The 14,515-nt window shown below is 40.8% G+C and overlaps 1 protein-coding gene across 1 annotated transcript in view; it reads left to right on the top strand.

The window, feature by feature from the left end:
- The window catches only part of LOC147001673 (uncharacterized), a 129,182-nt gene extending 119,980 nt beyond the window's left edge, over positions 1-9,202 (top strand). The window contains exon 8 of the mRNA XM_085828846.1: positions 9,008-9,202. Coding sequence (XP_085684972.1) covers positions 9,008-9,202 — 195 coding nt within the window. The remainder of the gene's footprint in view (positions 1-9,007) is intronic.
- The last annotated feature ends 5,313 nt before the right edge of the window (positions 9,203-14,515 follow it).

The following is a 14,515-nucleotide window of genomic DNA, read 5'->3' as shown; positions in this document are numbered from 1 at the left end:
GAGAGGGAGCCCAGGGCCTCATGTATACCAAGCAGCAAACACTACACGAGTAAACACTACACTTCACCACAACACACTGCCCCACACCACACTACAGTATACTACACTAGAGAACCCCAGTCCTCCTGTTTCTCTGAGATCAACTTTCTTTCTTAGCACTTGCTCAGCCTTCCTGCATGGATTATCTGCCCAAACAAGGTGAATGTAATAAAACAAAGGGAACATTTTCTACTTTCATAATCCACATTAAAATTTGCTGTGAACTCTCTGCAGTTCATGACCACCAGGAACACCTGGCCTCCATTCTCCCCATTGCCACTTACTGGGTTCCCTCTCCATTTTTTCTGTTCTCTTTTCTAATCTGAGGATACAGCCTTGGATACTCATTTTTTGGGTACTTTGTCCTTTCCTTCAGACCTCTGTATTTGCTGTTTCTCCTCTTAGGACTCTGTGTATCAGGCTGAGTACTTATAGAGCTGTTTCTAACTCTGCATCAGCCGATACCCACAAGAGCTTCTGGCCCTCAGACAGGTGGTTCTCCAAAGCTTTAGATAAGAGGTGTGACTCTGAATAACACCCTGACTCCTGCAGACGGATGGCTGCTGAACAAACTCCATGACTAGTTGTACCAGGAGGGTTTTGGGACTCCTCCAAGTCTGGCTGCACTGCAGCTTCTCCTACAATTCAATGGGGATGCCTTACAGGTTAAGAGGATCAGTCAAGTACTAACAAGGTGGCCACATGGACGAATCCCGAAAGGCATGGTACAGGAGAAGCTGAAATTCCTACGTGTTCATGTGAAGGCTGCTAATAGAACATTAATGTCCAGGCAGCTAGGGTGAGGGTCTTGACCACACCCTATACTCCAACTTGGCCACACCTTCTTATATTGCCACTCAGTGGGCTGAGCATATAAAAACCATAACAAATATTGATGCAAAAATACTCAATAACTTCTTGGAAACTGAATCTAATAACACATGCAAATGATCATTCACCATGATCTAATAGGCATCATGCATAGGATGTAAGAATGATTCAATGTTTTGGAATTCATCAAAGTAATATACTATGTAATAAATTTAAGAAAGTATTACTTGATCATCTCTTTAGATGCTGTTTCATCCCACGGATGCAGGAATGATTCAATATATGGAAATCCATCAATGTAATCCACTATATAAAATAACTTAAAATATATTGAATAATCTCATCAGATGCTGAAAAAGTGTTTGACAAAATACAATACAACTTCAAGTTCAATGCACTGGAGGGATCAGAAATCACGGTCTATATCTGAATATAATAAGAGCAACATAGAGCAATCCAGTTGCCAACATCAAAATATATGGATAAAAATTTGAAGCCGTCCCCTTAAAATCAGAGACAAGGAAAGACTTCCCCCTCTTCCTCTATGTATTCAACATAGTTCTTGACATTTTACCCAGAGCAATCAGGCAAAAAAAGCAGATCAAAGTGATACAAATTGGGAGGGAGGAATTCAAGACACTACAATTTGAGGAGTATGGGATATTACACATAAGTGAGCCCAAAAAAATCCAGGAGAGAACTCCTACAGATGATAAACCACTTCAGCAAAGTCAATGGATATAAAATTAACTCAAAAAATCCAGGAACTTTCCTCTACTCAAAGGGTAATTAGGTTGAGGAAGAAATTTTAAAAAACAACATACTTCACAATAGTCACAAACAATATCTTGGTGTGACTCTAACAAATCAAGGGAAAGATCTGAATGACAAGAACATTAAGTCTCTGAACAAAGAAATCAAAGAAGACCATAGAATATGGAAAGATCTCCCATGGTCATTAATGAGCAGGATTAATATAGTAAAAAAGGTCCATCTCACCAAAATAATCTACGGATTCAATGCAATCCCCATCACAATTCTAACTCATTTCCTCACAGAGATAGAAAAAGCAATTCTCAAATTTATCTGGAATAACAGAAACCACAGTATAGAAAAAACTATTCTTAACAATAAAAGAATGGCTGGGGAAATCACCATCCCTGATCTCAAAATATACCACAGGGCAATAGTGATAAAAATGGCATGGTACTGGTATAGAGAGACAAGTAGACCGATGGAATGGAATTGAAGACCTAGAAATGGACCTACACTCATATGGTACTTGATCTTTGTCAAAGGAGCCAAAACCATCCAGTGGATAAAAGACAGCATTTTCAACAATTGGTCCTTGTTCAACTGGCAGTATGCATATAGAAGAATGCAAATTGATCTATTCTTATCTCCTTGTACAAAGCTCAAGTCCAAGTCACTCAAGGACCTCCACATAAAACAAGATACACTGGATCTAATACAAGAGAGAACAGTAGAGAACCTCAAACATATTGGCAAAGGGGAAATGTTGCTGTACAGGACACCAATGGCTCATGCTGTAAGATAAAAAACATTGTCAAATGGGACCCCATAAAATTGAAAAGCTTTGTAAGGCAAAGGATGCTGTCTAAAGGACAAAATTGCACACACATATTGGGAAAACATCTGTACCAACCCTACGTCTGATAGAGGGCTAATATCCAAAAAATACCAAGAACTCAAGAAGTTACACTCCAGAGATCTTAATAACCCTATTAAAGAATGGGGTACAGCCTAAACAGAAAATTCTCAACTGAGGAATCTTGAATGGTTGAGATGTACTTAAAGAAATGTTCAATATCTTTAGTCATCAGGGAAATGCAAATCAAAATGAACCTAAAATTCCACTTCACAGCACTCAGATGGGCAAAGAACAAAAGTCAGCTGACAGGGGATTCTGGCAAGAATGTGAAGAAAGAAGAACATTCCTCCATTCATGCTGGGACAGCAAGTTGGAAAAACCACTTTGGAGATCAATCTGGCAATTCCTGAGAAAGTTGGAAATAGTTCTAACACAAATACAGTTATACCACCATGGTACATACACCCAAAAGATTCTACAATATATTAAAAGGACACATGCACCACTACTTTCATAGCAACCTTATAATGACCAGATGCGAAAACAACCCAGATGTCCCTCAACAGAGGAATGGATACAGAAAATATGGTACATTGTACAGAAGTACTACTCAGCTTTAAAAACATTACTTCATGAAAGTCAAAGGCCAATGTTTGGAAGTTGAAATATCATCCTGAGTGTGGTATCCTAGTCACAAAAGGATATAGATGGTATGTAGTTATTGATAAGTGGAAATTGTTCAAAAAATGCATGGAATCCTCACGATACAACTAACAGACTATGGGAAACCGAAGAAGAAGGAAGATCACACCAAAGTGTGAATGCTACAGTTCTACTCAGAAGGGGGAAGAAAAGAATGTTTGGAAGTAGGAGGAGAGAAGGATCTGGGATGGAGAGAAGAGTAGGAGGTAAAGGGGGTTCTGGTTCAGACATGGGAGGAGACCGGGAAGAAGTACAGAGTGAAAGTCATTTGAAAGGAGGTCTGTAGCCACTGGGGAGGGGGAACTGTGTGTAACCACTATAAAGTCTCAGATGCCAGGGACCCAAGAGATTCCCAGAACCCAACATGAAGGACATTAGCCGAATACCAAACAAAGAAGAAGTAGGAACTATACAGACCATATTTATTGGATAAGCATGGAAACCTTCGAAGGATGTAGCCACCCAACCATCTCAAAAGTATTAATCCAGAATTCCTTCTCTCAAAAGTAAATGCAGGGATAAAGAGAGGAGCAGAGCTTGAAGGAAAGGCCATCTAGAGACTGCCCCAACTTGGGATCCATTCCATCTGGAGACACCAAACCCAGTCACTATTGCTGATGTCAAGAAATCTGATGCTGTCAGGAACCTGGCAAGTTTCTCTCTCTCTCTTCTCTCTCTCCTTTTTTTTCCCCACAGGTGCAGGAATATTTTTGTTGCTTTTCCCTAAACACAGTGTAACATTGATAGATAACATTTGTATCAAGTTAGGATTATGGGTAATCAGGAGACGATTCAGTATATCAGTATGTAGCAATGGTCCTCAACCTTCCTAATGCTGCAGCAAATCTTTTATGTACTTCTTCATGTTTTGGTGATACTCCCCCCCCATACCATGTAATTATTGAAATGCTACTTCATAACTGCAACTTTGGTATTTGGTCTCTCTTGAAATGCTATGCATGCAGCCAAACATGAGACCGAGCAAGGGGACCCAGATTGTGAAGTTAGGACAAGGACTGAAGGAACAGAAGGGGATTGCAACTCCATAAGGAGAACAACAAATTCAACCAAACAGAGCCTTGCAAAATTCACATGCACTAAACCACCAAGCACATAGTACATGAGGGGATATCCAGAGTTCCAGCTGGATACGTAGCAGAAGAATGCCTTATCTGGCATCAATGGGAGGGAATGCCCTTGGTCCTGTACAGGCATGATGATCCAGGGTTGGGCAATGCTAGGGCACTGAGGCAGGAGTGAGGGGAGGAGGGGGTATAGGAGCACCCTCATACATAAAGGCAACGCTAGAAGTGGAGGGGATGGGGTTTTTGGAGGGGAAACTGAGAAGGAGGATAACATTTGGAATGGAAATACATAAGAAAATCAATAAAGAAAAAGTAAAAATAAAGTTATAAAAATCACAAATGGGGCAACCCTGGAGAAGGACAATCTACAAAATAGATCAGGATCTACAGATACAAGCCTCACCAAAAGAACTTAGAAAAGAGAATTACAGGCAAAGGAAATACCATAAATGATATTACAAAGTCACTCAAAGAAAATACAAAGAGTAAAAAACTCCTAACTCAAAACATCTAGCAAATACAGGACACAATAAAAAGAACAAAACTAAGAATAATAGAAAAAGAAGTGGGTGAGACTTAACAATTCAAAGACCCAGAAAACATCTTCAACAATATCATTTTTAAAAGTCCTTAACCTAAAGACAGAGATGGTCTTAAGTTTACAAGAAACCTACAACACACCAAATCGATTCGACCAATACAGAAAATCATCCTGTCACATATTAAACAAAAGTATAAATGTACAGAATAAAAAAAGAAAATATTACAAGCTCTAAGGGAAAAAAAGTCAAATAACATACAAAGGAAGACCTATGAGAATTACATCAGACTTGTCACCAGAAATGATAATATCTAGAAGATCTTGGACAAATGTCTTGCAAACTCTAAGAGAATACAAATGCCAGCCCTGGCTACTATACCCAGAAAACTCTTTATGACCATAGTTGGAGAAACTAAGATATTCTGCAACAAAAACCAATTCAAACAATATCTTTCCACTAATCCAACACTACAGAGGATACTAGAAGCAAAATTCAAACAGAATAAGTGTAAACATACCCAAGAAAACACAACAAATGAATAATCTCACAAGAGACCCAAAGAAAAGGAAAAGCATGTTGTCACCATTCCCTGCCCTATTATCTCTATGAGTTTAATAGTGTTTATCAACCTACATGGTCTGTTGGAAAGGCATCACCCCAACCCTCCACCACCAATAAGCAGGATCAGAGAATCAAGAGGATGGAGAAGCTCAAAGGGATCAAAAATGAGAGAGACGAACTCCAGGGAATCCTAGCCAATTACACTAACAAGGATTTGAACAACAGGTAGTCATTATGCCCAGTTCTTTGCTGACTGTCTTGGGCCCTCTCTGTTAACCTCAGTTTCCCTCATATCACAGGAGGCTAAAACACCAGGCTGTCCACACATCCAAATTCATTTTGCTGAATGGATTTTCGACACAGAACTTCAAGTTCAGATAGGAGTGAAATGGGACTCAGGCAATTTGATTTCTCCAAAGGTAAATCAGAGCCTGTGGTATGAATTACAGTCTGGGCTTTAGGGTTGTAGTGTGTGAGCCCTAATCCTGCAATGTAAGAATCCTATACAGGTATAAGTTTTGGGGAGATGCAAAGTACACTGTGTTTATGGCCAATCATGTTTGCAGTTGACCTGGAAATAATTTGTGTTCAACTGGTAATGTCAACAGCTGGAGGGGCCTGGTCCCACATACTGTCTCTCAGTATAACTGGATTGGCCATAGTTCATCACTGCTTTTATCACATTCTATTCACTATACTATCAGATAATGTGTGTTCATTTGGCATTCTGATTGTGTTTGATTATGGGGGGGGTGTCAGTGTGTGTGTGTGTGTGTGTGTGTGTGTGTGTGTTCCACTTAAGAGCTGGAGTGTCTGTGTGGTATGCTGGGGCCTGAGATTTTGCTTGACACAGTTTCCAGCCAAAAATAGTGAAGACAGAGGGAGCCTCACTTTGAGCAGCACAGCATATGAGCTCTGTGCTCACCTTAGGTGCACACTGGAAATGTAGTATCCTGTAGGTACTGATTATGTCCTTTGGGAGTTTATGTAGCAATAGAAGCAAGGATTGACAATTCCTTGTCTACAAACAGATATGTAGGTGGACCCAGGACTACAGCACAGGTTCCTGGAAGGTTCTTGGAGTGCTAGTCTATTCTTTCATGCCCCTTCGGGGAGATAAAGTAGGTCAAATCCCTGCCTTTACTTCCCTGCCTCTACTGACCCCAGGCAAAGAGTAATAAGTTTAATAAGCTCCAAGTGGAACTGGTAACATGGAGCAATGTCCTGGTATATATGTGTTGGGGTAGTCCATTATTCAGCTTGAATTAACATGATCCTTGTATCCATAGTTCATGGGATTATTTGCTCCTTGGGCCATGCCCTCCCACTGAATCAAAATTAGGACATTCATGCTCAACATGCAACATGATCAGGTGATGACTGACCTGAAGAGAATGCCTCAGGACATTAGTGAAGCCTTGTACAAGTACAAGGAGTTGACTAAAGAAAATCAATTCTACTGGTGAGTGACTAACAGGATCATGATCCTTGCACTAGGCACAGGATATGTCTGCCCATCCTTGTCTTTGAACCAAAGTAGGGGCTCAGTTTATATACTGTTTGCCTCTAAACCAGAAGATCTCAGAAAATGGAAAGATCTCCCATGCTCATGGATTGGCAGGATCAACACTGTAAAAATGGCTATCTTACCAAAAGCAATCTACAGATTCAATGCAATCCCCATCAAAATTCCAACTCAATTCTTCAACCAATTAGAAAGAGCAATCTGCAAATTCATCTGGAGCAACAAAAAACCTAGGATAGCAAAAACTCTTCTCAAGGATAAAAGAACCTCTGGTGGAATCACCATGCCTGACATAAAGCTTTACTACAGAGCAATTGTGATAAAAACTGCATGGTACTGGTATAGTGACAGACAAGTAGTCCAATGGAATAAAATTGAAGACCCAGAAATGAACCCACACACCTCTGGTCACTTGATCTTTGACAAGGGAGCTAAAACCATCCAGTGGAAGAAAGACAGCATTTTCAACAAATTATGCTGGCACAACTGGTTGTTATCATGTAGAAGAATGTGAATTGATCCATTTCTATCTCCTTGTACTAAGGTCAGATCTAAGTGGATCAAGGAACTCCACATAAAACCAGAAACACTGAAACTTATAGAGAAGAAAGTGGGGAAATGCCTTGAAGATATGGGCACAGGGGAAAAATTCCTGAATAGAACAGCAATGGCTTTTGCTGTAAGATCGTTAATTGACAAATGGAACCTCATGAAACTTTAAGCTTCTGCAAGGCAAAAGACACCGCCAATAAGACAAAAAGGCCACCAACAGATTGGGAAAGGATCTTTACCTCTCCTAAATCAGATAGGGGACTAATATCCAATATATATAAAGAACTCAAGATGGTGGACTCCAGAAAATCAAATAACCCCATTAAAAAATGGGGCTCAGAACCAAACAAAGAATTCTCACCTGAGGAATACTGAATGGCAGAGAAGCACCTTAAAAAAATGGTCATTTGCTTCTTAGGGGTCACGTGAGACAGGCAGGACAAAATTTACAAGTATTAGATCCCAGTGGAATTGCCAAATGAATGGTTATCATTGCCTTTGGGGGGGGGGGATTTTATGTTTTCTCTCCCCTTTCCCTGCATTGCAAGATGGTCTCTTCACCCTGCCTAGATCTTGACTCACACTGAAAGAGCCTGAGCAGGTACTTGTCAGTCCTGTTTTCTGTCAGTGTTGCTCGAGTTCTTTCCTAGAGCTTATATTCTGGAGCTGACTGGATCAACAGGGATGTGAAATAGGCTTCTCTCAGGCTGAGTGTCAGTGTGAGAGATGTGAGTCTTCAAAAATGAAATTTCACTAATGCTCGCAACCTAGTCTAAGAGTGTGCCCCCTAAAAATTTTTATTCCCCAGTGATGGATAGCAGAGTCCTGTGTCTCACATTAAACATAAGTCTTTCATAGTCTCCATTCAACTGTTTCTCTACCATCCATTGCTATCTCCTATAGTTTTAGACTCACTTATGATTTTTTGGTGGTGGGAGGGAGGGAGGGAGGGAGGGAGGGAGGGAGGGAGGGAGGGAGGGAGGGAAGGAAGGAGGGGAAGGGGGAGAGGGAGAGGGAAAGGGGCGGGGAGGAGGAGGGGGAGGGGGAGGGGGAGAGAGAGAGAGAAACCATGTTGCCAACATTTAAAAGTGAATAAAAACATAGATAGTCCAGCCCACCTTTTCCAAATCTTATCGTGTGACCTCAGAGTCCCCTTCCCAGTCCTTCCCTCATTCACTACAACTTCCAGACCCAGGGTTTGGAGGCCCACCCATGTGAAAAAAAAAAGGGGTACCACGAAGCATGGTACCCTTGGAACCCGAGCATGATATGGGGCACAAAAAGGGAGCTCAAAAACAGCTAGCTGAAGACATGAGACAAAACAGGGCTCCAAGGATCTCAATGTTCCTATTGAAAGAACACTTAGGAACCTAAAACACCAGCCTATCATTCTATGATGGGAGTGTAGGGCTCTTGGAGGACAAGGGGCAGGAATCCAGGCACCCCGGAGTCATGAAAGATGGTTCTGTGGCCTGGTGGGAAAGCATTGGTGTTGGTTGAGGGACCACAGAATCCAACTTACCTGGATTCTCATGGCTCTCCATTTACTGGTCCTCAGACTCCAGTGGCCCTGGGGATCAAGCTTCTTCCTGAAGCTCCACTTCTGGGCCTCTCTTCTGCTGCGAAGCCTTCACACAGCACTCTTTCTCTTGCATGCATCGTGGATGCTGGCAGGGGTCGCAGCAGATACTCAGACACTGGAGTCAGGAGGTCAGGAGACCAGGCCAGATATGACCTTTGTGGCCAGTTCTAATCCAGCCACATGCCCTGGTCCCCCTCCCAGTTGGTCACGGCTAGCTTTCCTTTCTAGGTATAGGAGTTCCTGGACCCCTGAAAACAACCCCTTCCAGCTCTATGGTATGGAAAGGTACCTCGGGATGTCACTTCCGGAATTATCTAGGAACCAAGTCCTCCGATCTTCTCTATGGCAGCTAACTCAGAGCACCTCTGGCCCCATCTACTCCTAGGACAGAAGGACAGTCTCCAGTTTTATTGTTTTCTAATTAAAGTCTTTAGTAATAAAAAGTTAAATATGTAAGCATTTAAAAATAAAAATTAGACTCCTTTGCCTTCCTTGCACTAAGATAACCCCCTGAAAATTAATGGAGTGTCTTACTGGCTTCACCAAGTGGATTCTTGGAATAATACAGTGCATCCCTCTGCTGACATTGTTTTTGCTGAGTGTATCATGGAAATGACTTCTCTTCTCATGTCTTCCACCTCATTATTTTGCAGAGTGCCTCATTTCAGAAAAAAAAAAAAACAAGGCATGTTAAGTCACTAATATCATTCATTTTGGCCCACATTAGGAATGATGAGTGTGTATGTGTGTGTGTGTGTGTGTGTGTGTGTGTGTGTGTGTGTGCGCGCACGCGCGCACGTGCTATTGCACGCCTGTGTGTTTAAATTGGGATTTTTTAAATTTACATTTTAAATATTATCCCGTTTCCTGGTATCCCCCCATTAAAAAATCCTCCCCCAATTCCCTTTCCCCTCCCCTTCTTACAACTCACCCACTCCTGGTTCCTGGCCCTGACATTATATCACATGAACTGTAATGTGTTGAATTGCAGCTACTGGATAATATCTATGGCTAACTGTTTTTATTGGTGCTACAAGAGTCTTATGAGAACTAGCCAAGTTAGGTTTAGAGAGCAGAATATATTTCAACTTGGAGCTTGCTGGAGGATGTTTTGAAACCCTTTTTTAGAACCTTGAATCTTGTGTGGACCCACTTGTGTGTGCAGAGGATCCGCTTGTCTGTTTTATACCATACTTGGAGAAGCAGCAAATATCTGCATGGAAAAAGTTCATGACAAGGAAATCAGGACAGGCCCAGACAGCACAGGCTGGGTTAATTTAAGAATCTACTACACAGCTCAGGTCCCAATACTAGGTCAATTGTCAGGAAATGTGCTGTAATATATGTAATATAGCAGTGTTTTCATTGGTGTGTTTGTGTGTGTGTGTGTGAGTGTGTGTGTGTGTTTTTGCCCAGGTGTTTGTGAACATGTTTATGTGTCATATTTGTGTAATGGTAGGTACCTGTTGTAGGTGCTAGAACATAGTACTGTTCATTCATGTATTCTTTTCTTTTATGTGTGTGTGCATGTATATGTGAAGGCATGTATTCATGTGTCTCTGTACACATATGTATGTATGTGTTTGTATATATTCACATAATCACTTGGTGAGCAAACATCTTAAACTATATAATAGAGGACAACTTAAAAGAGAAAAGTACTCTGTCAGTTCATTTTGCATTGGGGAAACAGCTCTTCATCATGCCTCTCCACCCAGCTCACTAGAACAAATGGAGACAAACATGGTGTAAAGTCAGATTTTGAAGGGTTTGTAGAGGGAAAAGTGCTTATCTGCATTGAAATCATTTGTAAGAAAAGAAAGGAAGGTGGAACCTGGAATTAGTGATGAGTCTGCTGTGTTAAACCCATTTGGCTGAGAGTCAAAAAGGCTGGCTAAGCCTTTGTGTTCCTTCTCTGTACTTGGTGAATAGTAACTGCACACTGGAAAACCAGGGGGATTCTTGCATATTCTTGGCATCCTAGTTTGTTTTCCTGTTTGCCTGCTACCATTTTCTTTCCAACTTTGCCTATGCTTCACTAAGTCTCCCTTCCTTGGAGTTTGTTCAGGGTGTTATGATTTGAAAGACTGAGTTGCTTGGGGTTGAGACTGTCCCAAGCCAAAGGGCCATAAGTATGGTGAAACGTAAGAACAGGGCTGCCTCAGAGAGCCCCTTAGGCTCATGGGCTCATGATATTCAGAAGCACAAACACTATGTTGTGTCTGTAGCCCTCTGTAATTCCTGTTATTAAAAACAGCTTTAAAGGTTCACCAGCTCAGGACAGGTATTCTTGCTTCCTGGAGTTCCAGATACAGAACTCCCACACCATGTCTGCCCATAGGATGCCATGCTTTTGCCAAGACAAAAATGTACTAAAATTTTGAAATTATAAGCCCAGTTTCAACCTCCCACATCCAAGGCTACATTTTCCTACTGTCTAAGTAGTGTATCTGCATTTTCATCCAGGTCAATACCAGACAGAGGGATTATGGTAAATATAGTCTAACATCTCTGCATTTGGTCTTCCCAGTGCTTTTCCACACCTTTACTGCAGGGAAAAAGCAAAACTGCACTAAGACAAGGAGGTAGTATGGAGGTGAGATAACTGACTGAAGACTTTTGAAAGGCTACATGGAAACCAACCATTGTAGAACCTTTATAATATACAAATCAATATAAACAATGTTTAAATAAAATTACTCTATTATGCTCTGACAATGCCTCCCCTAAATCCCATAAACTATCAAATGAAAAACCCAGGGGCAGTTTTTGGTTATTTTGTTTTGGGTTGTTCATCATGGAAGTCTAATACCCACTCAGGAAACATTAAAGGCTATTGTGATTGCTCTTGGATACTTTCTAGAAGTCAGTGGTAAGACCACATTGCTGAAGAAGGTGGTAATTGGAACATCCATCAGGTCAGACATCTATCACATTAGTTTGTGTGTGTGTGTATGGATGTTTGTGTGTGTGGTGTGTGTTGAGAACACACCAATTTCTCTTTAGCAGTTACTTGGAGATATTTGGCCAATTGCTGCCCACCACAGTACTTCTACAGAAGAGGTAATCCATTGGTAGCTGAGTTTGCAACTCATCGCCTACCATGACCCTCTCAACATCTGTCCCAAGATATGTCACCTGCTTTTCTGATTTCAGCTTTTCTAAGTGGGCATTACTAGAGAGGGAGCCCAGGGTCTCGGGCACACTAAACATTACGCATTACATTAAACTATACTTCACTTCACTACACTACACTACACTAGCCAACCCCAGTCTTCCTGTTTCTCTAAGATAAAGTTTTGACTTTCCACTGAGGGAACATATCTTCTTTATATTTCTATACTGGATTTAGAAAAATATGTTTTAAGCAAAATCACTTTTGGCTTTGTCTAGAAGGCTGTTTGGCAATGTTAAGGTTTTTCAACTGGCATGCAAATTTATGTTTTTTTGAAGCTTCAATACAAGAATGCAATGTAAAACTATCAAATCATTTAACATTTCTTTTCCTTGGGAGCTTTGAACTCCCATTTCTGACTGAACTAATGTTTTCTTCTTGGTTTGTTTTTTGGTAGAAACAGCTTCTGACTCTTTAATTTTATTCTGACAGGTATAATGTCCATTACCATATGAACCTGAAGATACTGAACTTACGAGATAGCTTTAAAGTTGCTAAATACTCTTTTGCACAAAAAATTGTGGATTGTGGAGAACACAGGAACTGGTGTTAAGATACTTTTCAAAAATAGTTAAATATAAAAGTTCTTAATTAGAACCTTCTCTATTTTTAAGGACCAGCTTACCTGAGCAGAGATGTATAGGCCTCTCAACCTGGAACTTGGGATTCTGGGGCAAGAGTTCATGGCCAGCATGGACAACATGGCAGGACTCAGCCTCATTAAACTGAAAAAGAGAAAGTGTCTGACTACCTGATACAAAAATGACCTTTATAGCCTTAAATACATAGAGAGTAGTATATAAATGTTTTTCTTAAACAAGTACTTTTTCTAACCATAAACTTGCTGTCTGTGAGGGTTAACTTTAATTGTCAATTACATCTAACCAGGGGTCATCTCGGAGAAGAGTCTCATCAAGGGATTATCCATGGGTGGCCTATGGGCATATCTTTGGGGTTAGTTCTCTTAGTCAAATTAATTGATGTCAAAAACCACAGCCTACTGTCAGAGGCACAATACCCTAGACAGGGAGGGGGTCCTGAACTGCATAAAGGTGGAGAATTGAGCTGAACACAAGAGAGCACTCAAGTGAGCAAGTGAGCATATGTGTTCATTTCTCTCTGCTTTGGACTGTCTGTGTGATGAGACCAGTAATGTCAACCACCAGCTGTTATTCCTGCAATGATGAACAGTCACATAAACCTGTAAGCTAAAAGAACTGCCTCTTCCCTGAGACATTTTTGGCTTGGATATTTCATCACAGCAAGAGAAATGAACTATCACCTCTAATGAGCCTTTTCATTTGTCCACCCTTTCACATCTTTCCATTTAGAGACTTTGAACTATTTACTTAAGTTCTCCATAAAATATATAGTAAGTTTCTGGGGAGTGAGCATTCCCTTCTACGGTGTTATGTACTAGAGTATATTTCGAGAGTATATTGTTGTTTGAAATCTCTTATCTAACAGTATCCATCTCCTTCCTTCTAAACAAATCTCTGCAACAACCATCTCATCAACTCTGAAATCACACCACACATCATACATCCTTGCTCTGCTTCCCGCACAACCTATGCACTATCCGTACCATAAGCATGGCTTATGTCTTTTGGCCAAATTAAATCCTAAGAGGATACACAGTGGGGTGATACATGGAGGAGAGAAAAATACATTTAAAGAAAGGAAGACCTGGAAAGATAACCCAGACTGTAAATATTCTCTGCAAGTAATAGGACAGAAAGTAATAGAACAGGAACCTTGATGTTCTTATCTGACCTAGATATGCCACAAATGTGTGTATCCCTCCATGTTAAAATGTTCATGTGTGCTACATATATCAGACACACACACACACACACACACACATTTTTATAAAAATTCTTTATCTAACAACCACTGAAGAATATCATGCCCTGTACCTGACTTTCCATTCTTCAGAGAACGATGATGTGTAAGCAGAACCAGAAGTTACAAATGCATAAGGCATTCAGTACTTAATGAAAGGCCTTGGTCCTGGGTAACCCCCTAGGCTGCCCCTACCATTTCTCATTGCATGCCATCTGCTCCTCACTGTCATGGTGACTTTCTTCTACTCTGTACAGCTATAGTCCTTTCATCTCCTCATACTTGGAAGACCTACTGAGATTTGTTGAAAGTTTTGTCTTTTTTGTGTCATAATCAAAGGAATGTAGACTAGAATAAAGCCAGTGTTGCAGTAAATCTCTCCAACCCAAATATATCCTGGCAAGGAACAATACAATATGATTACATGCAGTGCACCTAGATTGGGTGTCAGAGACCATCCCGTGAGA

This window comes from Mus caroli, unplaced genomic scaffold (assembly GCF_978045245.1).
Source record: "Mus caroli unplaced genomic scaffold, Mus_caroli_1 scaffold_12, whole genome shotgun sequence".
Taxonomy (NCBI): domain Eukaryota; kingdom Metazoa; phylum Chordata; class Mammalia; order Rodentia; family Muridae; genus Mus; species Mus caroli.
This window is presented reverse-complemented; position numbering and strand designations above follow the sequence as displayed.